General features: G+C 34.7%; 1 protein-coding gene across 2 annotated transcripts in view; it reads left to right on the forward strand.

The window, feature by feature from the left end:
- Nucleotides 1–1,338: 1,338 nt before the first annotated feature.
- LOC307169752 (uncharacterized protein) overlaps nt 1,339–13,580 on the forward strand; it is a 34,758-nt gene continuing 22,516 nt past the window's right edge. Inside the window, exons 1-2 of one of the 2 annotated variants that reach the window (XM_079890542.1) lie at nt 1,339–1,500; nt 1,650–1,709. In XM_079890542.1, coding sequence (XP_079746668.1) covers nt 1,365–1,500; nt 1,650–1,709 — 196 coding nt within the window. In that variant the 5' untranslated portion in view covers nt 1,339–1,364. The remainder of the gene's footprint in view (nt 1,501–1,649; nt 1,710–13,580) is intronic. The other variant, XM_079890543.1, reaches the window with a different exon arrangement.

Consider the following 13,580-nt stretch of genomic DNA (forward strand, 5'->3'; position numbering starts at 1 on the left):
ATTTAACATAGGGGTGTACTCACTTATGCACCATGTATTTTAAGGAAGAACATTTATTTATTTACGATACATTATTCATTCACAAAGAAAATTGGTGTCCTTAAAGGTTGGATTTTTCCTAATTTTTTAAATTAAGGCATTAAGTTCAATTTCCAAAATATGATTTTTTATTCCTCTTTTTAGTCAACTTTAGCATGGGTGTATTCACTTATGCATAGCACTGTATATATATATATAGTGATATATATATATATATCTTTAATTGTGATATTTTAATGATCACAATTAAAGTTTTAATTTTATTAAATTGAACAAGCACAACATTCAACATTCAATCAAATATTCTAAAAGACTTATTGTTAATAATAATAATGTTATTTCAATATTTCGTATGTGTGCGTGCAACAAGCAAGGTGTGCATTTGTAAATCCGGTGACCCGTGCATTGATTTTTATTAATAAACTAGTGTTTTATGTGTCAGGCTGCAAAGATGAAGTTGATGATCGCCATATTCGTAGTGAACGCGAAATGCACATAATGGATTACTTAATCAGAGAGTAGCCTATTTCTTTTCGTTTTGAATTATTTCGTTTAAAGACATTTCAAACTTTGTGTATTTGATGTATTTCTCATGTCTATGAGGCATATGACTTTCAGTTAGGATGAGATGCGCTCCAGTTAACGTGCAATGCAAGTGACTGCGCGGGCACTTATATTGTCTGCTATATTTGCTTCTTATTTATTCAATCCAGGCAATGGTTGATGAAAAATTGATTAAAATTAAGATACAATTTATCCAAAACGGAATTCACTTTAAAGAAAGGCTTTCTACAAAACAAAACTTAATGAAGTGGTCAAAATCATGTCTGACCCACTCCATGTCTCTCGATATATTGCGCATCCTATCTTACTCGTGCTGTTCACTTTTCATAATCAACATAGATGGAAAAAAATAACATTTTAACAAATATGAAACTAAATGCGCTTTTTTAATGGCTATAACAGTATAGTAGGCCTATAGACTCTCTCATGGGCATCATATAAGGGGGGAAAAGTTAGGACAATTCCAAGGGCCCCTGACTGACAGGGGCCCCAACAAATAAGTAAAAACTAATTTAAAAATTGTGTTATATTATAAACTATATAAACCATCATCGTTGAGTATATTTAAAAAAATAATAAAATGAATGATGTCTTTTACTTATTTTGGCATACAAGTTAAATATCCCCATTGACCAAAAAGTTAACATTCATATTGACCGATCACCCCCCTGTATCTGAATGAAATGGTTTGGTCCTGCCTTAGCGTGCGCGGTCTTTTGCAGACAGGCAGACAGTCAGTCAGTCAGTCAGTCAGTCAGTCGATGCGCCAGAAACACAGAGACCACAATGCTGCATTGTTAAAAGAAAATCTGTTTTTCAAAAAAGGAAAGAGAAAAAAGAGAGAGGGAAGACAAAAGAAAGGGTGTCAATCTGTAACCCAGTTTTTCCCCAAGAAAGGTGGGTAGCCTTTAGTCTGTGAGTTGTCCATGTGAAATAAGCTAGCTAGCTGCAGGCTAGTGTTAGCCTGCATTTCTTTAACATTTAATCAGTGCAGTGAAACGTTTAGCAAGATATTAATATTAAATCATTGTCCATGCCCCTTTTAGCAGACTTAACAACAGACGAGTCTCCCCATAACTGCACCCCTCGCAGTCCCAGTGAAGAAGGTGAGTGAGCAACACTGTGTTAATGACTTTAGCATCATTCCAGGGAGTCTTGAGTGGGGTTCTCTGACTGTCTCTTGCTCTTTTTACCATAACAAAAAAGTAAATGAAATATGTATTATTGACAAATTATTTTCTCACATAATGACCATTATGACGTAAAAAAAAAAAAAAAAAAAAAAAAAAAACCTCCTGTCTGTACTGGATGCAGTTAGAAACAGTTAAGAGTAGCTTACCTCAACCTGCATGTAAGTTACAGACCATTTTACAAGAATCCAGTTTGATGCGTTCATTTAGACTGAATTTTGGCTGTTAAATGACATCTATAGATACAGACTTTATTATCCCCATCATTCCAAACCTCAAAACCTATTGATTTAGTGATCACTTGATCAGTTTTGTAGCACTATAATAACCCTGATGTGGAAATTACGTTTTACTCGTCAACTTTATTTTGTTGTTGGCAAAAAAAAAAATCTGCTGTTTTCATTGTTTTGAGATTATGATGTTAATTTATTTTGATTAAAAAGTTAATATATATTTCGTTTTTTTTGTTAGTTTGTTTTTTAAATCTGTCATTAATTTTACAATAAAAATACATTTGAAACTGTAAAGGGCTGCCTTAATGACATTTTTATGGTGGCTTTTAGTAAATATTGTGCTAGTACTAGTATTGAACTACAAGAAGCAAGACAGTTGCAAGCTTTTGATTAGAGTTATGTTATGCTTTTGATGGGACAGTTAGGTCCTAGAGATGTGGTGACAACAGCTGCGCAGAGGGGGCCCAATTAGATTTTTTTTGTCATGGGGCCCCTGTACTCTCTATTTGTACAAATTGCTGCACATTAATTCAGAATTTTGCACACACAAGTTGAAAGGCATTTGTTCAAATAAAGTTCACGGATAATTGTGCGTGCATTTATTAATCATTATGATACGACAATAATAAAGTAGGCTATGATGTACAAAAAATCAGATGAGCCCAGAATATGAACGCAACGTTTAATTACACGTTAAGCATTTTCCTCCCATAGAAAACCATTATAAGAACACTTAATGTGGCTTAATGCAGATTAGAATGTGCCCTTATTATGTCGAAATAACATATATTATGTCGAAATGACTTATTATGGTGAAATAACGACTTCTTATTTGGAAATAACAAGATATGTTGAAATTCATAGTTCCCACATGACGTCACAACATACGGGCATTTGCCGACCCGGCACCATTTTTGAGGGCAGAACACAACATTCTTACAATGCAGAACATGAGAAGAAGAAGCTGAAACGGAAATTTTGTGATTAAAAAGTGAAAATGGTCATCTCCTGCTGGGTCAATGGATGTTCCAATCGTGCCAGAGGTTCAGTTAAATTGAGTTTTTTAGCATTTGCCGACCCGGCGCCATTTCTGTGGGCAGAACAATAGTAGAAGAAGCTGAAGCGAGTTAATTTCGTGATAAAAAGTGAAAATGGTGATCTCCTGCTGGGTCAGTGGATGTTTAAATCGTGTCGGAGGTTCAGTTAAATTTGGATTTTACAGTATACCCGTCATTAGACTTCATGAATGTGAGAAGACTAAGCTTTTGTCAGAACAACGACGGAGGTTATGGCTGGCGAGGATAAACAGGAAAGAAACTCCCTCAAAACACGCAAGAATTTGTTGTTTTTTATTGCGAGTGTACACAAATAGAAGTTAACACTTTGCAGTTTGAATTATGTCCTGTATGAACAAAATGACGAGATATTAAAAACATACAAAAACAACATTGTTTCCACTGTTCGATCGCGCCCGCGACTCTCTCACTCTCTCTCACACACACACACACACACACACTCACACGCACACATTCCAGCACGGCAATCTCAGATTATGTCCCTAAAGAACCCGCGTATAAAGTAGTTCCGCATTACATTAATTAATTTGCACGCGAGTTTTATTTATTTTCATACCGTGTATATTCGTATTCATGCACATATTTCCAGGCTCGGAATTGCTCACATATATTAAAACTCTTAGCCAATACCAGATAATGGCACACATGATAATACTGTATCTGAGGCAAAGCTGCATAATCAGTGCTCAGTGCTTCCTTTGTTAGCGCATACGGATCCACACCATTTATGACTGAAATTTTCGCATTGCACCTCTCTTTGTCTTGTGTTAATAGAGTCTCTTTATAATCTCTGTCACTTTGTCTCTTCATGATTTTCGTAACATTATAAATGGAAAGAAATATTCGAAATTTGCTTGTAAAACTCATAGACAGTATGGTAAAACATTGTAAACACAGCAGCTTTTGCCCTCAAAGATGGCGTCTCCGGGGAGGTCACGTGACATTAATTGGCCTGTGGGAACTATGTATAACGACTTAATATCTCGAAATAACAAGATGAGTTTTCTTTTTTTTTTTTTCTTCAAAATGTGTTTCAGGGCTTCCATAGAATACAGCCTGAATATAATTGCTTCCAGAAATTATTTTTGGGGGTGCTGAAGCACCTGCTCGCCCCTCCCTAGCGCCGCCTATATAGACAAGACCAGACAAACAAGTCCTCAGAATTAAACGCTAGAATAGACCCCTTTTCAGTTGGTAAACATGGTGGCATTTTTTTGTGGGCGGAGCTTAGGTGGAGGCAGAATGATCCCTATGGCCGCTTCACTAACGTAATTTGCAAGTTTTGTTAGCTTGTTTTTTGACAATGACTGGAGGAAATCCGATTTTATCTTAATGTGCAAGGTCACTCACTGTCCAGGACCGCGATTGTTATTTGCAAAAGTTAATTTTAACGGACATCCCAGATTGGCTGACCCGGCATACACGCTCATTCAATGGATGGACGATCTGTTGTTATGTGTCACTCTTAACAGCTACTGTAATGCCTCAACATTTCATTTCATTTCTTGGTTTCACCTCATTCATTTTGCTGATGTTTTCAGATCACCTGTGAATTGCTACTTAATGATGCAATGAGCGTTAAGCATTTGCTCCTCCAGCAATTCTCCCCCTAAAACAATTCACCAGTGAAGCTCCCTGCACAAGAATTTACCAATAAATGCTGGAAGATTTTCATCAGTCTTCACTCTTCAAGTGAAGTAGAACAGCGACAACATCAGGTGTGATCCAGAATCCTGCAGAATGAAACCTAGAGATACTGAAAAACAAAGAGGTTGGTGTTTATTCTTGATTCTTTATTAATGATGCTGAAGAACATTAAGATTATAAAACTTAAAGCAGTCACACAAGCTGTAACATATATTATTAAGGTAGCCAACAACAATCAGGACAGGGAACAATCTGGATCTTTTTGTTTTCAATAAATTTTAAGTGAAAGGGGGTTTGAGAAACGTTCATATTGTCAACAGCAAGAGGTTAGACAAATTTTTATCTGAGCTGTTTATTTTACATTTCTTTTTATAAGTTTTTTTTTTCTAGCATAAATTTATAGATACTATTTAACTAATTTCTTTCTTAAATTATATAAGTTAATCATAGTTATAGGAGGTGTTTTCTTACAGTAATTTTGGTAACACTGAATTGCACATGAACACATGAATGCAGTCAATGTTTTTTATTGATTATTTTCTTATCTTCCCACCGTACTTGTAGAAAGGGTCAAAATCCAGCCTGGTCTCAATGTTAATATGTAGGAATTAATAAGTCTAATTTAAAGGTACAAACATTCATTTTTTTAATCATTTGGATAGATGCGGAAACATTCAATATGGACATTTTGGCAAGATTTAAATGTAAACACTTGTTAGAAGGCAGCTGCATGACTCTGAGATGGTGAACAGGATTATACATGGCGGAACCAGTATTTAACTACAGTTAAGTTGACCTAGTGGATCTCTGTGCTGGTGTGAGTGAGTGGAGGCGGAGCTAATTAGCATATTTGTGGTTTTGTGCATACTAAATGAAGCAATGGAGTATAGTTACATTCAAGCTATTTTAAGGCATGCAGATTATTTTTTTCATAGGTATAAACATTTAAATTTGTAATTTTGGTGACCAAAGATGAGTTTTAAGGGATACAATTATTTACTACAGGGGACTTTAAAAATATGTACAGTAATAAAGAAAACATAACAGCACCACAATAATTTATATATTGCAAAAATCAAAAGGGGTTCCAAAAGTAATCCAAATTATGTTGCAACGCAGTCCTTTCTAAGTTTTGTATGTGGCACAGAGCAGAATTTAAGCTATTAATCGTTGAAAATTTTATCCTGATTAACTCTGTGAAGGCGCACATTTCTCAAACATACATCAACCAAAACGCGAAATGTGCAATCTGTTACAAAGTAGGTGAGAGCCAATGAACGTTTCTGTAAACTCTAACACTCAAAATAATGAATTGGTTTGAGTAGGACAAACTTAAATTCAACTAATTAGTTCAGTCAAAATAACTTATATGAGTATTCAGCACTTTCTTTTTCTTTCAAGTTCACAAAATTGATATATTTTAAGTAAACTGAACTGTTTAATCGTTTTGAGTTTTATGAAATTATTTCTTTTAATTTAGACAAACTCAAGTGTAAAAAAAAATTTTCACATTGAGGTTACATGAAATTTTTAAGTTAAATGTATGTATTAATGTACTCGCAAAGAACAAGCAAAATGTAGGAGTAAAGAATAAATATCTGCAAGTTCAGCTTACTTAAACTTTGAATATTTGAAACTGATATACAAGTTTCAAAGTTAAGAATATTTTGAGGTAATTGATTGCCTTAAATGTATTGAGTTTTGCCAACTTATTCGGGTTTACAGTGCATCACTGCCGTAAAGTGTGTTGTAAAGCTTCTTGAGGCACCAAATTTTAATTCATAATGTAGGCTATACCGGATTTGATGTTTACTGAGAACATAAATAAATAATATAGAAATAAATATTACATGATAAATAATGGTTAAACATTTACAGAAATGTTATTTTAAGGTTTTAGAGTGTTAGTCTTGTTTAACATTATGCAATCCTTAAAAGTGAAATTCATATTAAACTCCATTTAATATATGCGACTGAAAACGTCATTGATATGAGAATTAAATACAATAGAATCAATGTGCCAATGCCAAAAATGTAATATTCATAAATAAGAATTTGTACATCTGCTAATTTGTTCATGCAAATAATAATAATTTATGTTTTAGTGCTGTCAGTGTCAATACATCTCAATATTCTTTGTTTCAGTGTGTGTGAAAATGTAAGTTAATGTACATGTGGTAGAACCACATTTTATATAGAAATGCACACGCATACTCATGAGATCTCTTTGTAGAATCATGTCTCTTCCAATGCTAATTCTAATTGTAAAATTATGCACCCATTGTATTTTTTGTTTTGTGTTAAGTTTATGTTAGATGGAGTTTTTAATTTAATTTAATAGCTCTCACTACAAAAACATGGGATTTGTTCCCACTAACCAATGTTAAAAAAATGGTTTGGAGAATGGAGGGATGGATGAAAATGAATGTTTTTACTTTTCTATTAGACCTAAAGGAAGAGAACAAGGAGAGTGAAGAACTGAGTGAAGAGAAGGAACATCATGATGAGAAAAATGGAGAAAAAATTTCGAGTTCCTCACAAACAGCAAGGAATTTTTTGACAAAAAAATCTTTCACCAGCCCTCATTGTGGGAAGAAAAAAAAGTTATGCAAAAAAAGTCGTAACCATCACAAGAAAGTTCACACTGGAAAGAAGCGGTACAAATGTGACCAGTGTGGGAATCGTTTCACACAAAAAGTAAGTCTTTTGAGACACAAGCAAATCCACACTGGAGAGAAAGTGCACACATGTGATCAATGTGGGAAGAGTTTCACACACAAACGTTCCCTTATTGAACACATAAAAATCCACACCGGAGAGAAGCCACACACATGTGATCAGTGTGGGAGGAGTTTCACGCAAAAAGGATCCCTTACTGAACACAAGAAAAGCCACACTGGAGAGAAGCCGCACGCATGTGATCAGTGCGGGAAGAGTTTTGCACGAAAAGGAAACCTTAAGAAACACATGAGAATCCACACTGGAGAAAAGCTGTACACATGTGATCAGTGCGAGAAGAGTTTTGCATATTCAGACAGTCTTAAATTACATCAACGTTGCCATTCAGGAGAAAGACCATATTATTGTGATCAGTGTGGAAAATTGTTAATTTCTGCATCAGCCCTGAAGAGCCACATGAAAGTTCATACAAAGGAGATGCCTCACATATGTTCTTTGTGTGGAAAGAGTTTTAGGCGGCTGGGTAATTTAAAATCACACCAGAAAATACATCGCGGTGTGAAGGATTATATGTGTGTATAGTGGGAAGACCTTTATTAGAAATGTTGAACTCAAACAGCACCAGAGAATTCGCACTGGAGAAAAACCTTACGAGTGTTCACACTGTGACAAGAGATTCATTTGGTCAGGTGAACTGAAAACACATGTGAGGATCCACACCGGAGAGAAGACTTGTGAATGTGATCAATGTGGGAAGAGTTTCACACATAAAGGAAACCTAGGATTCATATGAAAACCCACACTGGAGAGAATCCGCACACATGTGATCACTGCGGGAACAGTTTCCCAGTATAATCAAGGCTGATCAGACACCTGAAAATCCACAGTGGTCAGGGTGGGATCAGTTTCACACGAAAGGGAGCCCTTAAATTAGAGTGGGCATGAGGACCTGCATACTCTAAAAAGAAAGCATAAATCAATTGCTGCAATTGAAAACACTGCAACTCATGCTGAATGTGTGTAACATGGGAAGCTAAAGCACAAAGAATTGACAACAATATACTGCTTGGTAAATTGTACATGCATTTTTACATAATTTTGTGCAGATGTAAGTTATAATATTACATTGATGTCTGATTAATCTCTAGGATGCATTTGGTTGAGGTAATTAATCTGCTAAGTGCTTGAGTTTTGCTCTTCAGCTTCATCATGACATTATTGACTATGATTGGGTCATTTGAAACAATCGTATATTTTGATGATGCATTATTAATAATTAGCAATTTTCATTTTCTCTCATATTTTTGTCAACAGAATTTTTTTTATTAACAATGTTTAATCATTTTCATTAGTCATGGTGAAATCGTAAACATCTTTTTTACTGTAGTCATACAAAACCACAAAATGTTATTGCGGCTGGTTATTAAAAGCTTGCTGAAAAGATAGTTGGCTACACATCTGCATTGATGTGTGTTGTAGTAGCGTGTCGTCTAATACTCACACGTTTATTTTATTTTTTTAGATTTTGGGAGTAAAATTTACAAATGTGGTTTCAACAACCAGATGCATTTACACTTGTCTCGTTTTATTTGGAATGAGTCTCAGACCACTTCCTGATGTGGTCTGAGTGATCGGATTTAAATCCGTCTTAAAAGTGTTTCAGAGGGTATTTACACCTGGTCTTTACACATTCGGATAGCTATCCATTCAAAGAAAATGCACAAAGTGATCAGGTGTTAACAGGCCCATTGACATATGCCTACCATACACTGTTTTTTTTTTTTTTTATTGTCTCACACACAGACAGGAAGCAGAAAAACTGTATAAAGACGAGTGTGATTTGTATTTGCTCTGATGTATTGCTGTTTTTATTCATCACAAATTGTAAGAAACAATAAAATTATAGAGCAGTTTTATACACTTTCAGTAGTTTTCTTGACTCAAAGTAATGTTTCTAACTCAAACAGTAAAGTGAGATCTGTGCTGATGGTCCTCTAGCTTGTTTAAGGAGTGCCACTGTTAACAGTTTCTGTTTTCAAGTCATTCATTATGCTGATGTATTTAATCATCTGCATAATGTCACTGTAAACCGCCACTTTAAGCTTGTTTCATAGGTTTCAACAGATGAAACAAACTACACCATTACCATTTTTGAAATCTACATGATATAAATCTCTTAACGGCATTTTTTTTTTCATTATATTTTGTGATAAACAAATTCAGTTTTGCATGAAACAGTTTATGCTTCTGTTTAATTATTTTATATTATTCTGTTTTATTACATAATTTTTATAATTGGAAATTAAATAATTATCTAATTTGAAGACTTGGTTCTTCTATTTCTTTTATATGTTCATATGACACATAAAAGTATAAAAAAGTTTATATTAAATCGACCAACAAACAAAATAAAAATATATAGAATGAATTTGTTACTATCAATCCATCTATGAAAATATAAACAAAAAAATGTAATGCAGTTTTAAAAATATTAGCAGATCTGCTGTTCCTACCACAGAACCCGAAGCTCCTCCCACAGCAATTCAGCAGTGAAGCTCCTCCCACATGCAGTTCGCCTATAAATGCTGGAATGTTCCCATCAAGTGAAGAAGACAGCTGAACATTGAGAACATGAGTGATCCAGAGCCCTGCACAAAGAAAGATGAAGATACTAAAGAACAAAGAGGTTGGTGTTTATTCTTGATCCATCATTAATGATTAAGGGGATAGTTCATCCAAAAATGAAAATTAGTCCATGATTTACTCACCCTGAAGCCATCCTAGGTGTACAAGACATTCCTCTTTCAGACAAATACAATCAGCGTTATTTAAAAAAAAAGTCCTGGCTCTTCCAAGCGTGATAAACTGAACTGGGTCAAATCTAGAGCCTGAAACTGAAAAAATCCATGCAATCTTTTGTAAAAAAAAAATTATAAGTGAAAAGTTTTTTCTAAATATTATCTGAGCTATTTTATTTACATTTATTTTACATCTGGTTCAGAATTTTTGCAACTGTGTTACTAAAGTTTTGAATGTGTAAATTAAGCAAAACCTAATTTAACTGGTGAATGTTTTTCCATTGTTTAATTTACAAGTTATAAGTAACCAGAAGTTATTTTTCTGAAATTTTGGTAACAGCTTTGATAAATGCATTAAAAAAACCTACAGTTTGTGTAAAAGCTTTTTTGTTAAAACTAATATATCTGAGAGGTTGTGTTGGAAACATGGGATTTGTGCCTATAATTTATTTTTTATATATAAGAACTTGAAAATCAATGTGCCCAATTCATGGAAAGTTCCAATGACATATAATTGATTTCATTTTGATATTCAAAATTCATCGTACCATTGTATTGTAGTTGTGTTCTGGTGTTATGTTAGTCTTCCATTCCTCATTATTTTTTTTTCGGATACTGTTGAAGATTTTATTATTCAGATAATGAGTAATTTAGCTATATATTTGTACACTATTTTTTCCTCTGTGAGTGACTTTGGTCTGACTTTTGGGGGCTTAAAGGAGAACTCCGGTCAATTTTAACATTGAGCTCATTTTATTGTACATTTGGAGTGCTGTCAATACAGAGAACAACGACAAAAATCGGTGTTGCCTACACCGAGTTATTCTATTTTTAAAATTTGCACCCTATTGACTTCAATGGGGCAATATTTAAACCTGCTTTTAGCCTCTTAACATCCTTGATGTGTCATTTACAAGTGCCCAGGTCATGTGAGTGATTCCTTCGGAGTGAACTCGGGTCAATCTGACTGCAGTAGATGTGAAATATATTAATAAATATGATGTTATTTCAGCCAGCGCACATACCTGTATTTACATCCTGTTTTCGGTCAAAGTCCATAGTAGTCGATTGTCGAGTTCACGCGCATTGGTTTATACAGAAAGGCACTCGGCTTTGTTTGATTAATAAACTCAAAGATCTCTGAAGTCATTTCCCTGAAAAGAAAGAACTAAATATGAAGGTAAAATGATGCCATAAGAATCGCATGCGCAGGGTAAGATTTGTGAAAGTGTACATAAGATTGCAAGCGTAAATTAAATTTGCATGCGCAAGAGAAGATTTGTAAAGGTGTAAATCGCCTTTCAAGTGTAAGAAAAAAATATTTGCAGCATTTAACTGTTATTCGTAAGTGTAATTCATATATTGTGAAGCTGCAGCTTCATGCTAACGCAAAATAAATAGGATCTGTATTCCTCTGACTTCCATTTTTCCGCGCGAACACTTTTGGCACGGTTTTTGCGCTCAAATACGGCCAAAAGTATTGCAGGCCCGTGAACAGCAATTTGCGACCGAAAACAACAGAGTTAGGAACTGCGAAACAGATTCACTGCATAAAATCAAACTTTGTGTAAAAAATAAACTGTTGCAAATGTCTAAATGTGTGCATAGGGCAACAAAGTTCCTGAAATAACCCGATTTGTACACTTGCGTCTTTCTTTTACCTGCGCTTCCAGTTTTGGCACGATTCTCTCACTCATTGAGTTTTGCAAGCGCGAAGAGGAGGGCGGGTCCACTTTCTTCATGTAGCCAATCAGATGAGCTTCTCGCTGACTCTAGGTTTACTCTTATCTGATTGGTTCAATAAACACGCCAGTCACCAGAACACATATTTATCTTCATTTGGCTCAGAAACCTTGGTTGCCGAAATGGTACTTTTAATGCACACATAAATGTTAAATAAATAGATAAACAAATAAAGAAACAAATAAGTCATGATTGATTAATAAGCTGTGCACCATTAGGATGACTATATGAGTAGGCTACATACTGAATTTCGAGCTGGTGTGTTAAAAAAAAATTTGTATCTGAACTACTGCATGCATAATTTCACCTGTCTACTGATTGGGGGATTCCACTATTATGTTACAATCATATTTTTTCGTGTGTTAAAGAGCATCTCTAAATTATGCGCCATTTATCACCTGCAATGCCATCGTGTAACCACTAGATGGCTGTATAGCCCTATATATGAACATATCAAGATGCTGTATATTCCCTGGTTGCTGGGTTTTTATTCAGACATAATTTTTGTCAAAGTTGAGTTTAAGTTGATTTAGTATCAGTTTTTCATTACAGTCAAATCTGGACACAAAGAAAGCATTTTGTTATTTATACTAGCTACATATAATAGCTTGATCAGTCACACGAAAGTAATCACTAAATCAGAATTAATATTGGCAGTGCGACCAAGACAATATTTCAAAATATGTAATTGAGTGTTAAATGCCACGAACAGAGACATGATGTGAAAAACACTGCATCAGAATTGTATTATTACATAAAGAATGGGTATTAAATGTTTTGATGGTAAAGTTTAACATCTGCTCAGTGGTGTAACAGATTATATAATATATCAAATTTCAATCCAGTAACGTTAACACCAGCTTGAAATTCAGTATGAATGTTAGTCAGCTTTAATCATCCTAATGGTGCACAGCTTATTAATCAATCATGACTTATTTGTTTCTTTATTTGTTTATCTATTTATTTAACATGTATGTGTGCATTAAAAGTACCATTTCGGCAACCAGAAGGTTTCTGAGCCAAATGAAGATAAATATGTGTTCTGGTGACTGGCGTGTTTATTGAACCAATCAGATAAGAGTAAACCTAGAGTCAGCGAGAAGCTCATCTGATTGGCTACATGAAGAAAGTGGACCCGCCCTCCTCTTCGCGCTTGCAAAACTCAATGAGTGAGAGAATCGTGCCAAAACTGGAAGCGCAGGTAAAAGAAAGACGCAAGTGTACAAATCGGGTTATTTCAGGAACTTTGTTGCCCTATGCACACATTTAGACATTTGCAAAAGTTTATTTTTTACACAAAGTTTGATTTTATGCAGTGAATCTGTTTCGCAGTTCCTAACTCTGTTGTTTTCGGTCGCAAATTGCTGTTCACGGGCCTGCAATACTTTTGGCCGTATTTGAGCGCAAAAACCGTGCCAAAAGTGTTCGCGCGGAAAAATGGAAGTCAGAGGAATACAGATCCTATTTATTTTGCGTTAGCATGAAGCTGCAGCTTCACAATATATGAATTACACTTACGAATAACAGTTAAATGCTGCAAATATTTTTTTCTTACACTTGAAAGGCGATTTACACCTTTACAAATCTTCTCTTGCGCATGCAAATTTAATT

This window comes from Squalius cephalus, assembly GCF_949319135.1.
Source record: "Squalius cephalus genome assembly, chromosome: 13".
Classification (NCBI taxonomy): Eukaryota; Metazoa; Chordata; class Actinopteri; order Cypriniformes; family Leuciscidae; genus Squalius; species Squalius cephalus.